We start from the raw sequence: 17337 nt of genomic DNA, 5'->3' as shown, positions 1-17337 counted from the left end.
CAGCTGGGGAAACCTGGACCTTTCAGGCTGTCATTCCAAGTGAAAGATAGTAGGGTCAGTATGGGAGCTGGAATACCTTTACCTTTTAGTTTACTGACATATAACGGCTGAATACTCACTTTGCTCTAAAAATCAAACAGAAAAGAGTACACAGAAGTTGAGCAGGTGATTAGTTTTGAAATGTGAGTAAATGAAAACAAAATTCTTTTAGCAGGTTCCACCAGGCTCTGAGTGCACATAGCTCCAGAGTTAGAGCTAGCCTCTTCTCTATGGGCCTGATGAGGCAGCGTGGCCTAACTACAGTCCAGTGCAACAAATAGATAGTTTTGTAACTCCTTGAATGTATAAGTAAAGTATTGTCTGGCTCTAACATAAGATTGCATTAATAAGAAATGGTTAACCATGCAATCAACAAGAAGCATCCAGGTTTGGCAGCTTACTGCCTCTATGTTCTTTTCCATTCCAAGAATATCTTGACAGAAATTAAATAGGCCTCTACAGATTAAAATTACCTTCCTCTTAATGCACATTTCTAAGTTAAATGTCAGTGTTACCTTTCTTGTCTTGTTTCACAGCTTTTCTATTCACTGATCACTACAGTAAAAACCTGAATGAGGAAATGCTACTGGGGAAGTCCTGGGTGAGGAAATAGGGCGCAGAGGCTTGAGCGACTTGTGCAGAGTTCAGATGAAGCCTGTGGCAGAGCTGCAGGGGGAATCCGGCCCCTTGAGTCCCCGTTCAGTGCCATCATTACACTAGCCTTCTCTTCTCAAGTCTTTATTTTCAGTATCAGCTCTGAACTGGTTAATAAACAGCATCTGCAGTGATCAGAAGTTCACAGGCTCAGCCTTTTTTAGGAAGGGGATACATAGGTGATTTGAGGGGAACTGAATTGTTGCATTCGGAGAGACTTTTATACGATATATTCTAATAGTAATGAAATAACAGGCTGATTTGAAGCCTTTTATGGACACTGCACTTGACCCTTTGCTGACATACACTGTTGGCTGTGTGGATTCATATCTGAAGCTGCCTGCCTGGAAATCTCAATGCAGCAGAAAATGAAATCAGCTCTCTAAGTGAGGCAGCTGATACGTTCTCCTCGAACAGCTCTCAAGATGAATGACTCCGGTTCTGAGGAATGCTAAAAAATTGTGGCTGAGTGGTTGCCACAGATGCATCATTGAAAAGGCTTTCCATTAAAGAAGTTTAGTACGGGGGAATTACCCAACAGACACGTTGCTTTTTCTTCACACCATTGCTGTGTTTGTTTAGTCCATTTTTCCCCCGTAATACAAGGAAACTGATGTCTCTCTGTGTTCTGAGGCACTTGCTGATGCACAGGGACAAACTGGCCTATTCTAGGAGCATTTTGCTGACATATCTCTGCCAGTACTTTATGAGGAAAAGTGTTCTCAGAAGAAACTTGGCTTATACCAATGAAACAGTGTTTTTTTGGCACTGTTTACTTTAGGGCCTTCTGAGTGAAATAAATTTTACTGTTAGCCAAATTGCTCCTCCTTGCATTCCTAATGTGCACAGCCATGCCAACAAAAATTGGTTAGCACTAGATCATTTAATCCTTCAGAGATGGAAAGTTATAGCACTACCACAAGTAAAGATTAAGTGAGATCTGCTGTTTCTTGTCTCCGATGTGCCACTTTCCTGGTGCTTGTCTTCTCTAGAGAGCATGTACTTGTGGACCCCTGTAATCTTGTAGTCAATCTAGGATGAAGGTCTGTGGACACAATTAGCTATTCAAGCCCAGTCCCATAGGAAGCTGAGGAGTATCCAACACAGCTGAGACATGGTATACGATAAGGGGAGGAGGCAAAAGGGGTGATAATTTTTTTCCCTGTTATTTCAATCTTTCACCATAAATTGCTGTGGAGATGGAGCAGGGTCATGGCTGTGCTTCCTTTCTGCCTTAACTCCCCTTTGCCTGAGTCTGCGATGCAGGCTGCAGACATGCTTTCTTCTTCACCGGTTCGTTACTGATTCACTCATGTTCCTCTAAGAAGATGTTACCTTTGATCAGTCGTAATTGTCCTACAACATGCTATGTTGTGGGAAGATTAGTCCTCAAGTCTCTTAACTAAATACTCTTAATTCTCTTACTTTTGGTATAACTAGAAAAAATAATAATGTATGTCAAATAACAAATAAATTATCCACATGTTTAGAGTTTAATGCCTAGCTCTTAATTACCACTTAAAATATTAACCTTCTGTTCTAGACCCTTCTATTATTTTGTATTCTTTCCAAGCTGCCTCCTTGTAACACTACATAGCAAAGTTTCTGAGGCTGAGTGCATTTTCAATTAGCTGGTTCCTTTATGTGTCTGTGAGGTAAATTAATACAGTTATTCCTAATTTATAGATTGAGTCACAGTAGTGAATGCAGGACTTGTACCTGGAGGACAGGCCTGGAAGTACCCAGTGGACTGTGTTCAGCGGAGAGTAACGGCCCACGTAAGCATGATCTTGTTAATTACAATATTTTTGAGAATTAATTTGTAGAGTTATTAAAACACTGGTGTGGGAGAAAAAATAGAGTTGAGAATTCCAGGCAGCAGGTAAATACTGACTTTTCCAGCAGTTAGGAAGCTTTCACAGAAGCATTAGGGCCAAGACAAGCTCAGTATTCATATCTGTGGACGAGGTCCCTGAAAGAATCAACTGCATCACTGCAATGCCTGCAAGATGGTATCTCCATTATGTGTACCAGGCTATAAACCTAAGGCAACACCCCATTTACAGAAACCTCTGAAAGACAACAGAGAAGCACATGCTTAGCACAGATTGTCTGTTAACCATGTGTCTCACAGCTTGATAATCAGAATTAAATACCACCATTATATTCGCCAGATGTTCCCCTCCACAGCATCCTTCTGTGGTTCCTTTTCATGATGTATATATTGCATGTGGTATGAATTTTCTACTTCGGTCAAAGTACTGTTTAAAAATCACCCCAAACAAGAATGTGGCTTCAATACAAGTAATGAAAGTGTATCAGCTACAAAAAGGAAATGAAGCAGTCTCCCTCATCGCTAATGGAACCATCATCACTTTATTTTTTGCTTCTACCAAAGTTGACTGTAAACCTTCCTTCCAAACCCTCCCCTCAGACCAGTTGACTTCAGTGGGAACAGGAGCAATCCCCTCATCCTCAGAAATGGCAAAGTGCTCCTTGACACTGCTTCAGCTGGAGGAGTAAAAATTACACTGTGTTTCTGAAAATGCATCCTTTAGATTGCAGGGACTGAAAAGATATTTCTCTTCCTGAAAGGAAGTGATTTCCACATGAGCAAGCAATGCCTATGATTCTGCAGATTCCCAAGTATTTTATTCATTATATTTTCCTGTTCTGATGATACATGTGAAATGGACTATGTTCAAAATATTGTCAAAATAAGCAAATCATTAAGAATTTTTTGTTACAAATTTCTTTCCAAAAGTTTTGATAAGCTTAGTTGTTACTTGTATCTATAGGGTAAATATAATATTGTCCAACATAAATGTTAGTGTCCCTTTTAAACATGAAAGATATTTTATTTAAGTTTTGCTAAGTATAAAGTTATGTTATCCAAACAGGTGATTTCCAGTTTCTACTCTGTCAGGAGTTTGTGTTCAGGACGAGGAGCTGGTGGCTTTATTCTTTAATGAAATCCAAATCCTTTCTTGTGTTCACTGTACATACTCCCGAACCGCAAGTTCTTTCAGAGTAAAAATCTTTATTGGGTGTTTTTTTGCCTTCCATTCTTCCAGTTTCTCTTGTAAAGACAGAAAATCCTTGCCAAGTTCATATGCCAAAGTGATCATTGTTTCTAACAATGGAATATAATACCTGTGACTGGTGTGTACCTGAAGGCGTAACAGAGCCTTTTCTCCATATTCAAAGGCACTTGCTGGGTTCTCCAGGTCCTTGTGACACACCATGATAGCACACAGAGTCGGGATGATTGAAACAGGGTTGCCTCTTGTTAGCCTTTCCTGCAGACCGATGACTTCTAACAGAATTTCCAAAGCTTTGGTGTACTGGCCACCCCGCAGGCAACCATATGCTTCCTCCAGCTCTGGCCTTGTTAAAAAGTCAATAAATTTTTTTGATCTTCGGATACATTTCATAGAATATAGAAGTCTCAGATAGTCCTTAAAGGCTAATTTCCTCTCATTGATTATTTCTTCTGTGAAGTTCCCGGTCAGAGTTTTTTTGGGGAAGGTCACATCTTCCATTTCTTCACTGAAGTCCTCCAGAAGATTTCTGTGCAGTTTCTCAAAATCTGAATAGCGTCGTTCAATTACAGATTTGTTGCAGTCAAAACTTCCGGTTTGCAGAATGATGATTTTATACATCTAACACAACAACACAGAAAAAGAAGCATGAAAATGATCGTTCTTGCCTCGGTGCAGCTGGAGTTTGTAACTACTTCAAAAAGACTTCATGCTTGCATATTCTACTGCTGAAACCTTCCAGACTTTGTCTTGGCATATATAAACAAGTTTGTAGATAAACAAAGCACCAACCGATCCTGTCCTGCAAGATGCTAGACTGGTGATCTAGCAAAGACTGAAGCACACAAGATTCCTTGCAGAGCATTTCTGTAACTGCATTTGGTTTATAACAGCCATGGCTGCTGCAATCAATCATCTTCAGTGAACAGAATAGATTTCCCAGATTTAATATTGAGTGCAGTGTTTTTACATTAGCTGTAATACTCAGAAATGCTGTTTTTATCAGACATTTCTCAGGATTGGGGGGGGGGGGGTTATTAATGCTGTGAAAAAAGAGGGAATAGTTGGCAGGAATATTCAGTGTATGCTAAAATTAGATGGAATGACTCCAAAGACTTTTTCCCCTCTAAATCATTGTCCTGTTACTCAAACTTACTTGGCATGTAATTAATGCAAAAAAAGTGACATTTCTAAAAAAAAATCTGTGTTTGCTGTCCAAAATCCTTCACTAACAGTTAGCAGCAACACTCTCCCACTTTAACAGTGCTTAAGAGTAGGTTTTCCTCAGCTCTTCACTGGCCTCAGAAAGGAAGTGACTATAATGAATGTGATGTTAGAAAAATAATTGCAAAATAAAATTGAGTGTTATGTTTTGTACAAATAGATTCTCTTTTGGTCCTAACCCAAGAACAGTAATGTTGAGGAATTCTCCTTGCCAGGCCAAATCCTTAACGTGTGTAAACCAGCAGAGCTTCACTGAGGCCATCTTAGCTACGTCATTGTACACCAGCTAAGGACAGGGACTATTGACCTTGATGGCTTTTGGATGATGACAACGTTCACACTCAGCTTCGCTGTGTTCCCACTGAATTAAACAGGAACTGGAGCAGGCTTCCTTATGTCCCCTGTTCTCTTTGCTGGTATTGGAACATGTCAACCAATACTAGCACAGGTACCTTCCTGGTTTTCTTCTTTGTTTTTCCTTCAGAGAAATTCTTAGTTTTAATCTTCACAAACCATTTCTTTTAAAGATTTTTACATCTGAGCTGACTTCACTGATTGCTTTTATTGTAAGCACTATGACATTTTCCTATACTTTCCCCCACTCCCTGCTGAAAAATGTATGTACTCCTAATGCATATCTAAAACAATAAGAGCAATTTTTAAAGCTATCATTTTGTCAAGGGCAGCTAAGTAAATAATTTACAAGTTTTTTGTTTGTGGAATGTTCATGAGAAGGGAAAGAAATATCATTTCATCAAATTAATAGTCAAGCTGGCACAGTTTTGTTGTAAGGTAAATCTTTTTGCCTAGGCATTTAACTTGTGACAAAGTTTAACTACTGCACACTACAAGTAATACCCTTGTCCTGATACAGTTTTACTAAAATAAATTTTATTTATTCAACAACTATTCAGTGCATGTAAGAATGGCAGCATCTAATTAGCTGTGTATAGCATGCAATGAGATGTTAGGACAGTCTCTGAAATGTTTACTTGCTTCAAATCCTACTGAGTTTAGACACTCAGTACGAGCAACACTAGTATGATTCTTAGCACTTTTCATCTACAGATCTCAAAGGCTTTACAAAGGAGGAAAACATCCCTATCTGAATTTCACCAAAAGCAGTACAGAAGCAAAGAGACGTGGGGTAACTTTCTCTAGATGAGTCCTCCCGAAGGCCAGGAGCAAAATCAGAAACAAAAAACAAGTCTCAGTACTGTGAGAAAATATATAAAAATCCAACCTGTTCTGTTGTTCCTGTCTCTCATGTTTATGTTTCACCGTAAAAAATCTGACAGAAATATGCCATCCAGTGGTGCTCTAGGTAGGGAAGAGGAACCATCTCAAAGGAGATCTAGCTGGAGGATGAGTCTTAGACTTTGTCTACATCAAAGAATTTTGCACTTGTGCTAACACAAATCTCTGGTATGGAAGTTATACAAATACAATGCAGCTGTTATACCAGCCTAGCTTACAACAAGTATAACTATATTGATATTTTTATACCTGCGTGAATTTTCTTAATGTTGACAAACCTCTGCATGTTAAGGATGCTCAAGCTGCTATTTTACTTGATATCTCTTTTCCACTGCTGCAGCTTTCAGAAACTGGCTGTCAATGGTTTTTTTAGGGGAAGATTCCACCAGTTCTGCCCATATGAACACTGTCTTACTCTGAGAATAGGTTCTACTCTGTATGATCAAGGCTTGCAAAACTTGGCCTTTGGTGAGACTTTCATGTAGTGAACCATGCTGTGCAGACCCCTGTAGAGTGAATAAAAATTAATGATCTTCTTACATATTCATTTTTAGCTTACCACATATTTAGATAAGTGGTGCTCTACAATTCTGGTTGATGGGATTTCAAAAAGGAGTTTGACTTGTCTGCACTGGCGTTTTTCATTCCTCCAGTATTCCTGAAGCTCCTTAGTGGTCATTGAAGAATTGGAACTTAGCGATGCATTGGAATCTAAAAACAATATATTTAATAGTTCAGACTGTAACCTTTGCATTTGGAAAGAAAACTCTTACATATTTATTGTGAAAGCAGAGCCTAGAATTTCTAATCCTATAACAGGAATATCTGAAAAGTGATAAGTCATTCCACTGCTAATAAGGACAGCTCCAGATTCTCTGAGAAGGCTATAGTGCTCTGAAATTTGAAAGAAACTAAATCAGCTGCGGAATATAAACTTACCCACATGATGGCAATTGCCTGAAGTAGGAAAAAGTACTGACAAGAAGTATCATATGTCTAGGTTATAACCTCAGGCACAGCCTGAACAAGAGGTAAGCTTCACCACCCCAGAAGTAGCCCTAGGAAACCCTGACTCAGGGAGTCTTGTGAATCAGACATTTCTCCAGGCTTCTTTGTTGCTAAGAGGAGGAGATAATACAATGCAGCTGCATATTCAGACACATATTCAAATCCTGACCCAATTCAAATGTTGGGGCTGCGCAGTAACAGGTGAAAGCTGAGACAATGTGCATATCCTGACCTTAAAGGAGAAACTCAGATAAGCAGCAGAGCCAAAGGGGGAATTCACACTTCCTCTTTTTCTTTCATAGCTGAGCTGATGCTACAGTGATACTTATTTATATACCTCTTTCTCTCTCTGCACACACCCACAGATGCATGCCCCCACCCACACACATATATACATATGTGTGTATATATATATATATATGTAAATGGAGGTCAACAGATTGAAGAGTTAGCTTAAAGGAGAATGTGGTGCAGCTTTTCACAAGGCTGTTTTCTCTGTCTTTGAAACCTAGTGACAACAGTTTTCATCAGGTGGCATATAAGATAGCAGAACAGGTACTATGAATGGAATATTTGTATTTCAGCGGGCACATCAGGTCTCCATTTCCTAAAACGATGTTTCTGTCAGTGTAGTCAGCTGAAGTCATTGTCTGCAATGTATTTAGCATTCAGACAATGGTAGTGAATGATCATAAATGAATAGGAAGACAACTGCTTGATACAGAAATAGAACTGTAAAGGCATTGTAAAATTCCTTCAGTGTCCTCATGGGGGTTTGGCTCAATCTCTGGAAAGCATCTATTTCTTATGAGCAATGTGCTGTTTAGAACAGCTTTGCAGAAGGAATTTCTTGAAGAAATTGTATATATTATGGATTATATTTAACATTTTTTTAATAACAGATGAGAGCAATTTTAGGTGTAGTAAAAGTTTGGTGTAGCTTCTTCCCAAGGGATGTGACAGACCACTGCTTGAGTTTAGTTTTAATCCAGTTCTTGGTGTACTCACTAATACTGCCAAGAAATTCAGATTTTGTGATGTACAGAAAGCGCATTCACAAGACAGGCCATCAGATGGCCACTGTTTTGGTCCCTGGTGTGTAAACAAAATCTGCACAACATTTTGGCAGCAAGGATTTAAAAGGAAAACTTTACATACATGTATACCTGGATGTGCATCTATTTTACTATTGATACATTATTATTACAGGTTTAATCAAGGCTTATCTTCAGTGGAGTAATAGCAGTATAAATCTGGAGTATTGCAGCAGTAAATAAAGCAAAAGTTTTTATGTAAAGGGTCAATAGCACCAATAGCTACATGGAAAACAGAATGAAAGGATAGCATCAACCTTGAAGGTCATCTTTTCCTGGGTTTTCTTTGCTCACTTGACATGAAATTTCAGCTTTGGGTTCATTTTGTTCTTCATCAGATGGAGTTGTGGCAGAGAATGGAGTAATCCTGTTTACAGCCTCCAACAGCTCTCTTTCGGCTGTGTCGTGTGGGTCCTGGTCCATTGCAAAGCTATCACTGAAAGATTACAATAAGTATGACATTTCTTAATAGCAGGCCTTTAGAGGATCCAGTCTGGTAATTTTCTTTTTTATTGACTTACTCATTGATCTCTGTGAACAAATTTCAGGTCGTCTATAGTTTCTTTCACAAAAACTAGAGTAATAAATAGAAATACACACGTAGTTATTAGTGAATAACTATTACTATTGCCACTGAAAGTGTTTGGAAGTCTTTTTGTCAGATTAAAATCAAATGTGGAAACCATAATAAGAAGTTATGCTAAATAAGATTAGATGGAGAACTTTGACTCCATTTTTGTCAGTGAGATCTTTGTCAGAAACTTCACTGGGGACAGATTTTTGCTCCTTGTATTTTGCCCTCGACCTTGAAGTAGTAGTATGGATGAACTCAAATCTTAGAGATAATTAGTATGACTAGCAGTCTGATTCTCTCATATTGCTAGAATTTACTCTTCTTAAGACTCCAGAATTTGGCATCTGTTCTTGACCACTATGTTGGCTTGTAGGGCAAAACAAGGTGATTGCTAAAATAATACTTTTGTCATATTTCTGTTTCATTTTCCCTCCAGAGACTTGTCTCTGATCTGTGAGAACAAAATAACTGAATCTCACAATGGCTAGGCAGAAGGAAAACTGAGTTTTCTAATTACTATGCAGAAGCATTCTCCCTTTACTTGTCTTTTTTCACCCATATACTATGCGTGTAACAGATCTGTATGTCTGTCTTATGCTAGGACTGTTATTTTACCACGTGTTCATAAAAGACCTAATACAATAGATTGGATTGGTCATTTTGCCACATATATGTCTGCCTGGGATGGATTTTTTTAATAACTAATTATAACATGATTATATTATACTAGCAGTTGAAAAAGTTTTGAGAGCATCTTAAAAACTTTGCCAGGGTGCTGTGTTCAGCTAGTTACCACGACAGAGAAACTTTGCTCACAATTCAGACAACAGGGGAGAAAATCAAATAACATAAAACACTACTTTAAAATGTTCTAGTCTTCTTTGCACATATGTAAAGATAATATCAAAGGACAGGTTATTAAGTAATGAAGAGGCTTAGGACAAGGGTGTTACTACATGTCATTTTGCTTCCTATTGTCTGCCCTGCAGTTATGCAATGCTGGATACAGAAGTAGGTCCTCTCTCCTTCAGGAGACCTATTAATTTCTGGCAAGTTGCAAGGCTATAAAGAGAAAAGCACTTACTTTCCCCTCTGGAAATAATGGAAGTGCAAATCACTTTTTTCTAACAGACACCTTTCCTTTGTGTGGCTCAGATAAGCAATACACACACGTCCCCCTCCTCCTTAGCAGAAGCATCATGGAAGCCCTTACATTTGGACTTTGTACTAGGTCTTCCAGGATGTGGAAGTTCTCCCTGTTCTTCTAGCCTTCCTTAACATCTGCTTTTTGGACATTAAGAGTAGACAGTTACTTAATTTCCAGATGCTCAGACCTTTTAATAATCATGACAGTTTATGCCATGGCTTTAAACTTGAAAATACTTGTTTTTAATGATAAAAGAAGATTATCTTGATTATACTAGATTAAATAAGGAATCTGAAAATGGCCAAATAATTTAAATGAGAACTTTTCTATGAGTTGTGAGTTGGTACAACTACATAAGCAAAATTACACTTATGTTCAAGATACCTATCTTTATAAATGTCTTATTCATTTGTAGATATAAAATTAGATATATATAGTTTATATAGAATATACATAATATACATAATCTATCTATCTATAAATATTGCTTAAAAACATAATTTACCACAAAAATACAACATGATTGTAAATAGAAGGATGCAGAAGTGAATGGTATTACATACAAGTCTTCGTGTATTTGCCTTGAAAAGTATCTATACTTTATATCAAAATTTTGTTTCATTTTCACATCTAAAAGTCATTGTAAGCTGTTTTAACTAAGCTACTACTTATTTCTACACTTCAAAAAATCTAGACAACACAAAGAAACCTGCAACAAATTATACAGTTATACTTTGAAGATACATTCAGCCTGTTCTTTTTCCTGATAAACGCCCCTCAAACTGCTTCCCTGAGGTGTAAGTAACATCAGAAACTGTAGTACACAAAATACTCACCTGGGAACTTTGGAAGAGATTCTAGTTGTGGTGCATTTATAGTCTGTGTAGGTTCATGGAAGGCTTGCTTTTCATTTTCAAAATGCAGAAAAATATGTCTGTATTTTCTTGTAAGAGGCGCATTCTGTGTTTTACAAAAAGGAAGGAAGAAGTCTTGATTAAATCAGACTTCCTCATCCAATTGGCTCACTGTTTCAGCGGTGACTGATTACGCATGAAGTTTCCCATCTGCCGTGAACAGTTCTTGTGCTGTCTGCAAGCAAGATAGGGCCTGGTGTCAGCAACGCAGCTCCAGCAACGAGGGAGTGTCAGTAATACACATGCAAACACAAAATGTGGCAGAGGAAAGAGTTAACAGTAATTACAAAATTGATGAAAACTTCTCCACATGGATGTCAGAAACTAAAAAAATACAATTAGCAAAGGAGAGAGGAGGAAAAAAAAGAATCAAATATGTAAATGTATTTCTGTGGAAAAGTAGACCCTGTACGACATCTTTAAAATACAGACTTACCATGCAGTTTAGGAAAAAAAATGCAGATAGTTCCACAATATATAGCCTCATTCTATATAAACTTACATTTTTGTCAGAAATCCTGATTCCATACTGTGCTTAAGCATATGATTAATTTAAAGTATCTGCTTAATTAAAGTTCAGAAAGGAGCATTATTATATCTGACATGACTACTAAACTTGAAATGGACTCGTGTGTGCCTAAAACTAATCCCAGGCTTAAATCCTTTGTTGAACGGAAGACAAAGTGAAGGAAAATGACATATTAATCCACACGTCCAGTGCCCAGAGGCTTTCTTTTGCAGTTGACTTTACTTTGGAAAATTGCTTAAAGTATAGTTGTTTCTGGGGTAAATAATACAGATACTATCTTTTATAGTAATGTAAGTTTCTCAGTCGCCAAAGCTCACTCACTGAAAAACCAAGAGATTTTAATGTAGCACAAATGTCAGAGGAAAACATCCAAAGGACCACATGGATCCTGCCCCACACATTCCTTTAAAACAAACAATTTCAAGTAATGCAAAATTGGGACCATAAACTGGCAATGCCTCTCTTCTGCTTTATTCACAGCATAAAACAATGCCAATTTTAACTTGGACTCAGTCTAAATGTAGAAGTTTTGCCAAAATAGCTGTCAGAATGATGAAAAATCACTTCTCTACAGCCACAGCCATACTGGCAAGACCCCTCGTGTAGATACCATTATATTGGCAGAGTCCTCTAGCCAGAATAGCATGTTCCATTCGGGAAATGGATTTAAGTTACACCAGAAAAGAATTCTTTTGCTAGTGTAAGATGTGTCTCCACAAATGTGTGTTTGCCAATACAGCTCTAAGGTGTAGCTATACCAGCCAACCCTTTTAAGTGTAGACAAGGCATGGGTTTCTGGCTCAAGTCTCATCCCTTTAAAGTTAGATTTATGTTTTTGGTTACAATTCTGAACAAAAACCAAGGGGGACTTCACTCATGCTGACAGTTCACAGATGTATCCAAGCCTTTTATTTTGAATTTGTTAATTTATGTGTAGCCAAAAAGCAATATATTATTTTGTGATGCTTAGTGCTATTGTCCTGCCCTTGATACAGCTGAAGGCAAGAGGAAAGTATATTTTTCAGTATGTTAAGCACAACCTTTATGGTCAATTATTTCAAAAGAAGTAATTTCTAGTTAAATTGACCTGAATGAGTAAAAAATGAGAAATCTCTTATTATGGGTATGGCTGACTGATATAAATTTAATTTACAGATCAAAGGTGCTCTGCAAGAATTCCGACTGCCTCAGTAGAACCAGCTGTTACAGCCACAGCCGGTTCCTGAACAGGTTGTAGAAAACATCTGCAGGACTATTGCTAAACTCATTCCCAAGAGTCATCCCTTGATATCCATAGTGGATTTATGAGGCTGCTGCTCCTCAACCTCCTCCCACGTGTCCAGGTTTGGTCCAGATAGCCCCCTGGCCCTTCACTGGGACCAACTGTTGTTAATCTGGCAGCATTTTACTATTCTACATGTCTACTGGATTAGCACATACAAAAAAGTCAACAATATACAGTGGTGCTTGCTAGCAGAATGCAGAACTAATATCTTTCTCTTTATATCCTCAGTTTCACATCCAACAGTCAAATACAGCATATGTAAAGGATTAAATACTAGAAAAGGGGAATTTTAACAAAGGCAGCATAACATTCTGAGGGATGAAGAAGTGCACCCACACTGTCAATGCATCTGACTACTCAGAAAACTATGGTAAATTTTAATGGAAGAGCATGTTCTGTCACATTCACTGATGGAAAGCACTGACTTTACCTGGTACACATAAAAAATGCACAGTGTTAAAATGCATTCAGCAAGGGATATGGAAAGAGTACTCTGCTGTAACGCTGGAGTCAGGCAAGGCTGAAACTCTAACATTGCAGTGCATGAAAATGGTTGTCATAGGCATTTTGCTAGGTCCTCCTTACCAATTTAGGATGGAAGTACTCACTTTAGGAAAGTCTGTTTTAGGAAGAGTAACCTGAAAGTTTACTTCTAACACCTAGTAATCAACCACCACATGAGCTAGTCCTGTGATGCTATGTTAAGCATGTCTGTATCAAAAGATGATGTACATGCTTTTGACTGGTTAAAGGGCCAGAAGGGACTGCAGCAATAATGTAAAATACCCTGTCTTGATTTATACCCGATTTTTACTGTTCAGTTATACTCTATGTTTGATTTATACCCTGATGAAAAACCCACAGCAATGTTCGAGAAATTGTTCAGATAGATAATTCTGCTTCCTGTTAACTTTTTTTGCCTATTTTCTCTGGCGACTACAATAACATAAATCTGACTTGGGCAATTAAGATTTTTCCAATCAGATAGATTACACAAACCCAAATAGACACAATATTTAATCATAGAATACAAAGCTGGTATCATCTTGAAAAATTGTGAGAGAAACCAGTGCTATACACAAACTGCAGTTTGCTGATGGATTTTTACCATTGTAATGGGCACAGCAATCTCCTATTCTGGTGAAAGACAGAAGACACTGAAGTGTTGCTTATGCTAATTAGAGACTATCATGTCTCAGCTGTAGTTGCAATATGCCTTTTACAAAATACTCTTCAGCTTCTGCCCCAATCAATACGACCTGATAGGGTCTGTGCTGCTTTTCCCTCTCAGCCCCCAAACTATGTAACTAATACTTACTTATTTTATCTCATCATTTATTGGAACTGTGGATGATAAGGAAAAACAACAGGAGGCAGAAATATGTAACATATTTATCCAAGTCCTCTTTTATCACATAACTAATATTTAGAAATACTACAATGCTGTCTTTGATGCTTCTGTAAGAACTTTTCCTCTCCTTTTTAATGCAGCTGGATAAATAGTTGCTATTTCCATGTTTGAAGTAGCAGAAAAATTCAGCTGTTCTTCACGAATATTCTGCACTTTTGGGATGATGCTGTGATAAATGAATATCACTACTATCCTGGCACAGCACAAAACTTTGTTCCATGTTATCCATATAATATTTAATTGTAGAGTGTTGTGTCATTTGAAAGTGGAATTTGTTTACCATACTTCCTTTATTAAAAAAGATGTTTCTTTTATCAAGAGTGTGGTCTAAAAAATAATTTGCAGTTTAATGGCAAACACCTCCTTGTATTGGTGTTACAGACAGGGTTTTCAACATGAAAGAAATGTGACAGGCCCATTTTACACTGCCAAAGCCCTGTTATCACTTTGCAATTCCTTTATACTTCTAAAGCAGTATGAAGGAGCTTTAGCGTAAATAACAGCCTTGGCCTTTCTTTCATCTGTGGTCTGTCAGTGACACAGAGCTGCAATGCAAGCCCAATGGGTCAACAGCATATTAACTCATGTTAAATTTCACAAGCACTATTCTGTTGATAGAACGGCAGATTTTCTAAATGGCATATGCTGAAATAATAGAGGGTTAAATACATAATAGCATGGACTAGAGAAATATGTTTTAAATATTTGTTTTTGGGTTACTAGGTAAAGCATATGTAGTCATTCCTAGCTAATATTTTGATATTTTATTCTTATAACTTGCCTGTCCACATTTCTTCTTGAATATGATAATAGTATACTTAGGCTAATATTTGTATGTCAAGTTCCACATCTGATTTATTTATACTCAAAATGTAAACATCATGAAATTTGGGATAATAGGATTTACAGCAGACATATTAATGCCTTTTGTAGCAGCATAAAAGGCAGCTCTACAAATGGAGGAAAATGCAGCTGCTTTGTATAGATAGCCACCTTGAGGATTAGCAGAGTATAACTGTGTTTCATTGTGTGCCCTTCTGCAAAATAAAGGAAGTGTAATGGATAAATCTTAGTATCTTTTCAGTGCTATTTATTCTTTATAAATTAAGTATGATTTTAAAATGGAATTCTACTCTTAAGTGACTAAATAAAATGATAAATATGAACACTGTGCCATAACATATGCAAACACATAGTTTCCTCAGGCCAACCAACAAACTCCTGGTTTCTGACGTTCAGACTATGTCATTTTCATCTTGCATGTAACTACCAGTAACAAAAGTCTGTGTCATGCTTCCCAACTTCCTACCGGAAGTACCGGTAGCACCACACTTCAGCTCCGAAGCGGGGTCTGTAGCCCCGGACCAGGGCTGCACCGCAGCCGCTTGTTCGCTGTCTCTCGATTAGATTCTGGAGACCCATGAGGAGTGGGATTAACTGGAACAGCCCTTATTTTGGCTAAAGTTGACTTAACTATGTAAAAAATAGATATTAAAGGAATGTTAACGATGCTAATAAGATACAAAAGTGTTTATTTGTATGGCAACGTTATTATAATCACTGGTGTTTTTAAAATGAAATAATTATTAAATTATTTCACCAGTACTTTAAAGTATGATGTGATTTAAGAAAATACATTTGTTTAAAAATAAATGTTGTCATCTGCAAATGCTTCATGTGTGAGTAGGGCCTTTAAACATAACCTTCGTGTTGAGCCACTCTTTCCTATTCTGAAGTTCATTCTCTCATTCATTATTTAAGAAGAGTTCACTATACATATAAAAAACTGATGCTAAGTGGATAAAATAGAACAGCATTCAGATGACAGTCGCATTGAAAAGTAGGTCAGTTAAAGAGGAGCTACATTTGCCTTGTATTAAATTAAATATTCAGTAGCATTACTTACATTTCTTGAGAGTAAAAATACTTCAAAACTAGATTCTGAGGTAAGATCAAGTTTAATATTCATTACCATTCTCTAGGTAACTCTACCACTGAGTAATTCATGAGGCATCATTTAAAGTAACGCCATGAGTTCAGTAAGTGGCTGGCAAAGCTATATACTGGGGAAATAGCATTTTGCATAGCATTGCAATAATGACCGTTACAAGCTTCCACAGGAAACATTAGAGGTTAATTAAATTCATTGTCAATAGTTTTCAACTTAGAGAAGTTTTTTTACTGTAAACTATGCTGTGGTAAAGTCCTGAAAAGTCTTTTTTTTCTTTTCACAGGTGCTGTGTTTTGTGGGCTGCAGATCTGCTGAACTGAGGGTTGTATCACACAGTATCAAACGGATTTATGTCTCCGAAGCCTGCTGAACACGGTGGGAGTCATCTCGCAGGTCTGCAGCTATGCTGACACGCACTGTGAGAAGCAATACGGATTCTGTATGAGCTAACGCATTATCCAAAGTATGTCCTCAAATACTTTCCCTATCGCATAAAATTGAGGGGTTTCATCTCTTCCCCCATAACGGGATGGAGAACGTGTTAACCAACAGACTGGACTCACTAGACTCTGGTTCATCAGGGCAGCCCAGCTGCGGGCTCACCGCAAACCAGCTGCCCGTCCGCTGCCAACTGCGAAGCGCAGCTGCCGTCGCAGTTCCCAAGCGCGACACGCACCTGTAAGCAAAAAAGCGCCCGGGAGAATCTGCCACATCCCCCCGCAGCCCCACAGCTAGCGCCGAGAGGCCGAGGCAGGACGCGCCAGCAGAGCAGGGCAGGGCCCGGCCCGGCCCGGCCCGGCCCTGCCGCGCTGCGCTCGCCGCCAGCAACCGTTAACGGCCCCGGCCGACGCCGCGCGCCGCACACGCCCCGCACCCACCCTGCGGCCCTCGCGCTGAGGCCTGCCCTACCGCCAATGGGCCGGCAGCAACACACGCCAGCCGTCCAATCGTCCCCTGCGCAGCCCCTGTCGTCCCGCCCCCCCGCCTTCGCGCTCTGGGTAGCCAATCCGCGCTCTCGACGGGGAGCACTCCGCCAACCGCGCCGTTCTGACCCTCCCCTCCCTTCCCCCCCGCCTCTGCTTCTCATGCAAACCTGATGAAGCGGAAACCCCCTCGATCCCCGCGTCACTCGGAGGCGCTCTTCGCCAATAGCGCTGCGAGGCGGTTGAGTTCCCGCCTTGTGATTGGCGGCAGGGCGGGCCCGAGGGC

At 38.9% G+C, this 17337-nt stretch overlaps 1 protein-coding gene across 3 annotated transcripts; it reads right to left on the bottom strand.

The window, feature by feature from the left end:
* Nucleotides 1-3050: 3050 nt before the first annotated feature.
* Nucleotides 3051-17094, bottom strand: SNX20 (sorting nexin 20). Of its 3 annotated transcripts, XM_064519560.1 has the most exons (6): nt 16805-17029; nt 10875-11127; nt 8839-8891; nt 8575-8753; nt 6775-6926; nt 3051-4355 (listed from the first exon to the last, which is right to left on the bottom strand). In XM_064519560.1, the coding sequence occupies exons 4-6, from the start codon at nt 8738-8740 to the stop codon at nt 3687-3689; spliced, it is 987 nt and encodes a 328-aa protein (XP_064375630.1). In that variant the 5' UTR covers nt 8741-8753; nt 8839-8891; nt 10875-11127; nt 16805-17029; the 3' UTR covers nt 3051-3686. The 3 variants fall into 3 exon arrangements, with proteins under 3 accessions (XP_064375630.1, XP_025958051.1, XP_064375629.1); XM_026102266.2 differs by lacking the exons at nt 8839-8891; nt 16805-17029 and adding an exon at nt 17038-17094; XM_064519559.1 differs by lacking the exon at nt 8839-8891 and having other exon boundaries at nt 16805-17028.
* Nucleotides 17095-17337: the final 243 nt, after the last annotated feature.

Source organism: Dromaius novaehollandiae, chromosome 13, assembly GCF_036370855.1.
Source record: "Dromaius novaehollandiae isolate bDroNov1 chromosome 13, bDroNov1.hap1, whole genome shotgun sequence".
NCBI lineage: Eukaryota > Metazoa > Chordata > Aves > Casuariiformes > Dromaiidae > Dromaius > Dromaius novaehollandiae.
This window is presented reverse-complemented; position numbering and strand designations above follow the sequence as displayed.

What these genes read in the sequence shown, in the direction of transcription:
- SNX20 (XM_026102266.2), bottom strand. Translation starts at nt 8,740, where the DNA reads ATGGACCAGGACCCACACGACACAGCCGAAAGAGAGCTGTTGGAGGCT. An exon ending in AGGAAAAGATGACCTTCAAG is followed by an intron (nt 6,927 to 8,574) that starts GTTGATGCTATC and finishes TATTGTTTTTAG; the next exon opens with ATTCCAATGCATCGCTAAGT. An exon ending in ACCACTTATCTAAATATGTG is followed by an intron (nt 4,356 to 6,774) that starts GTAAGCTAAAAA and finishes TTGTTGTGTTAG; the next exon opens with ATGTATAAAATCATCATTCT.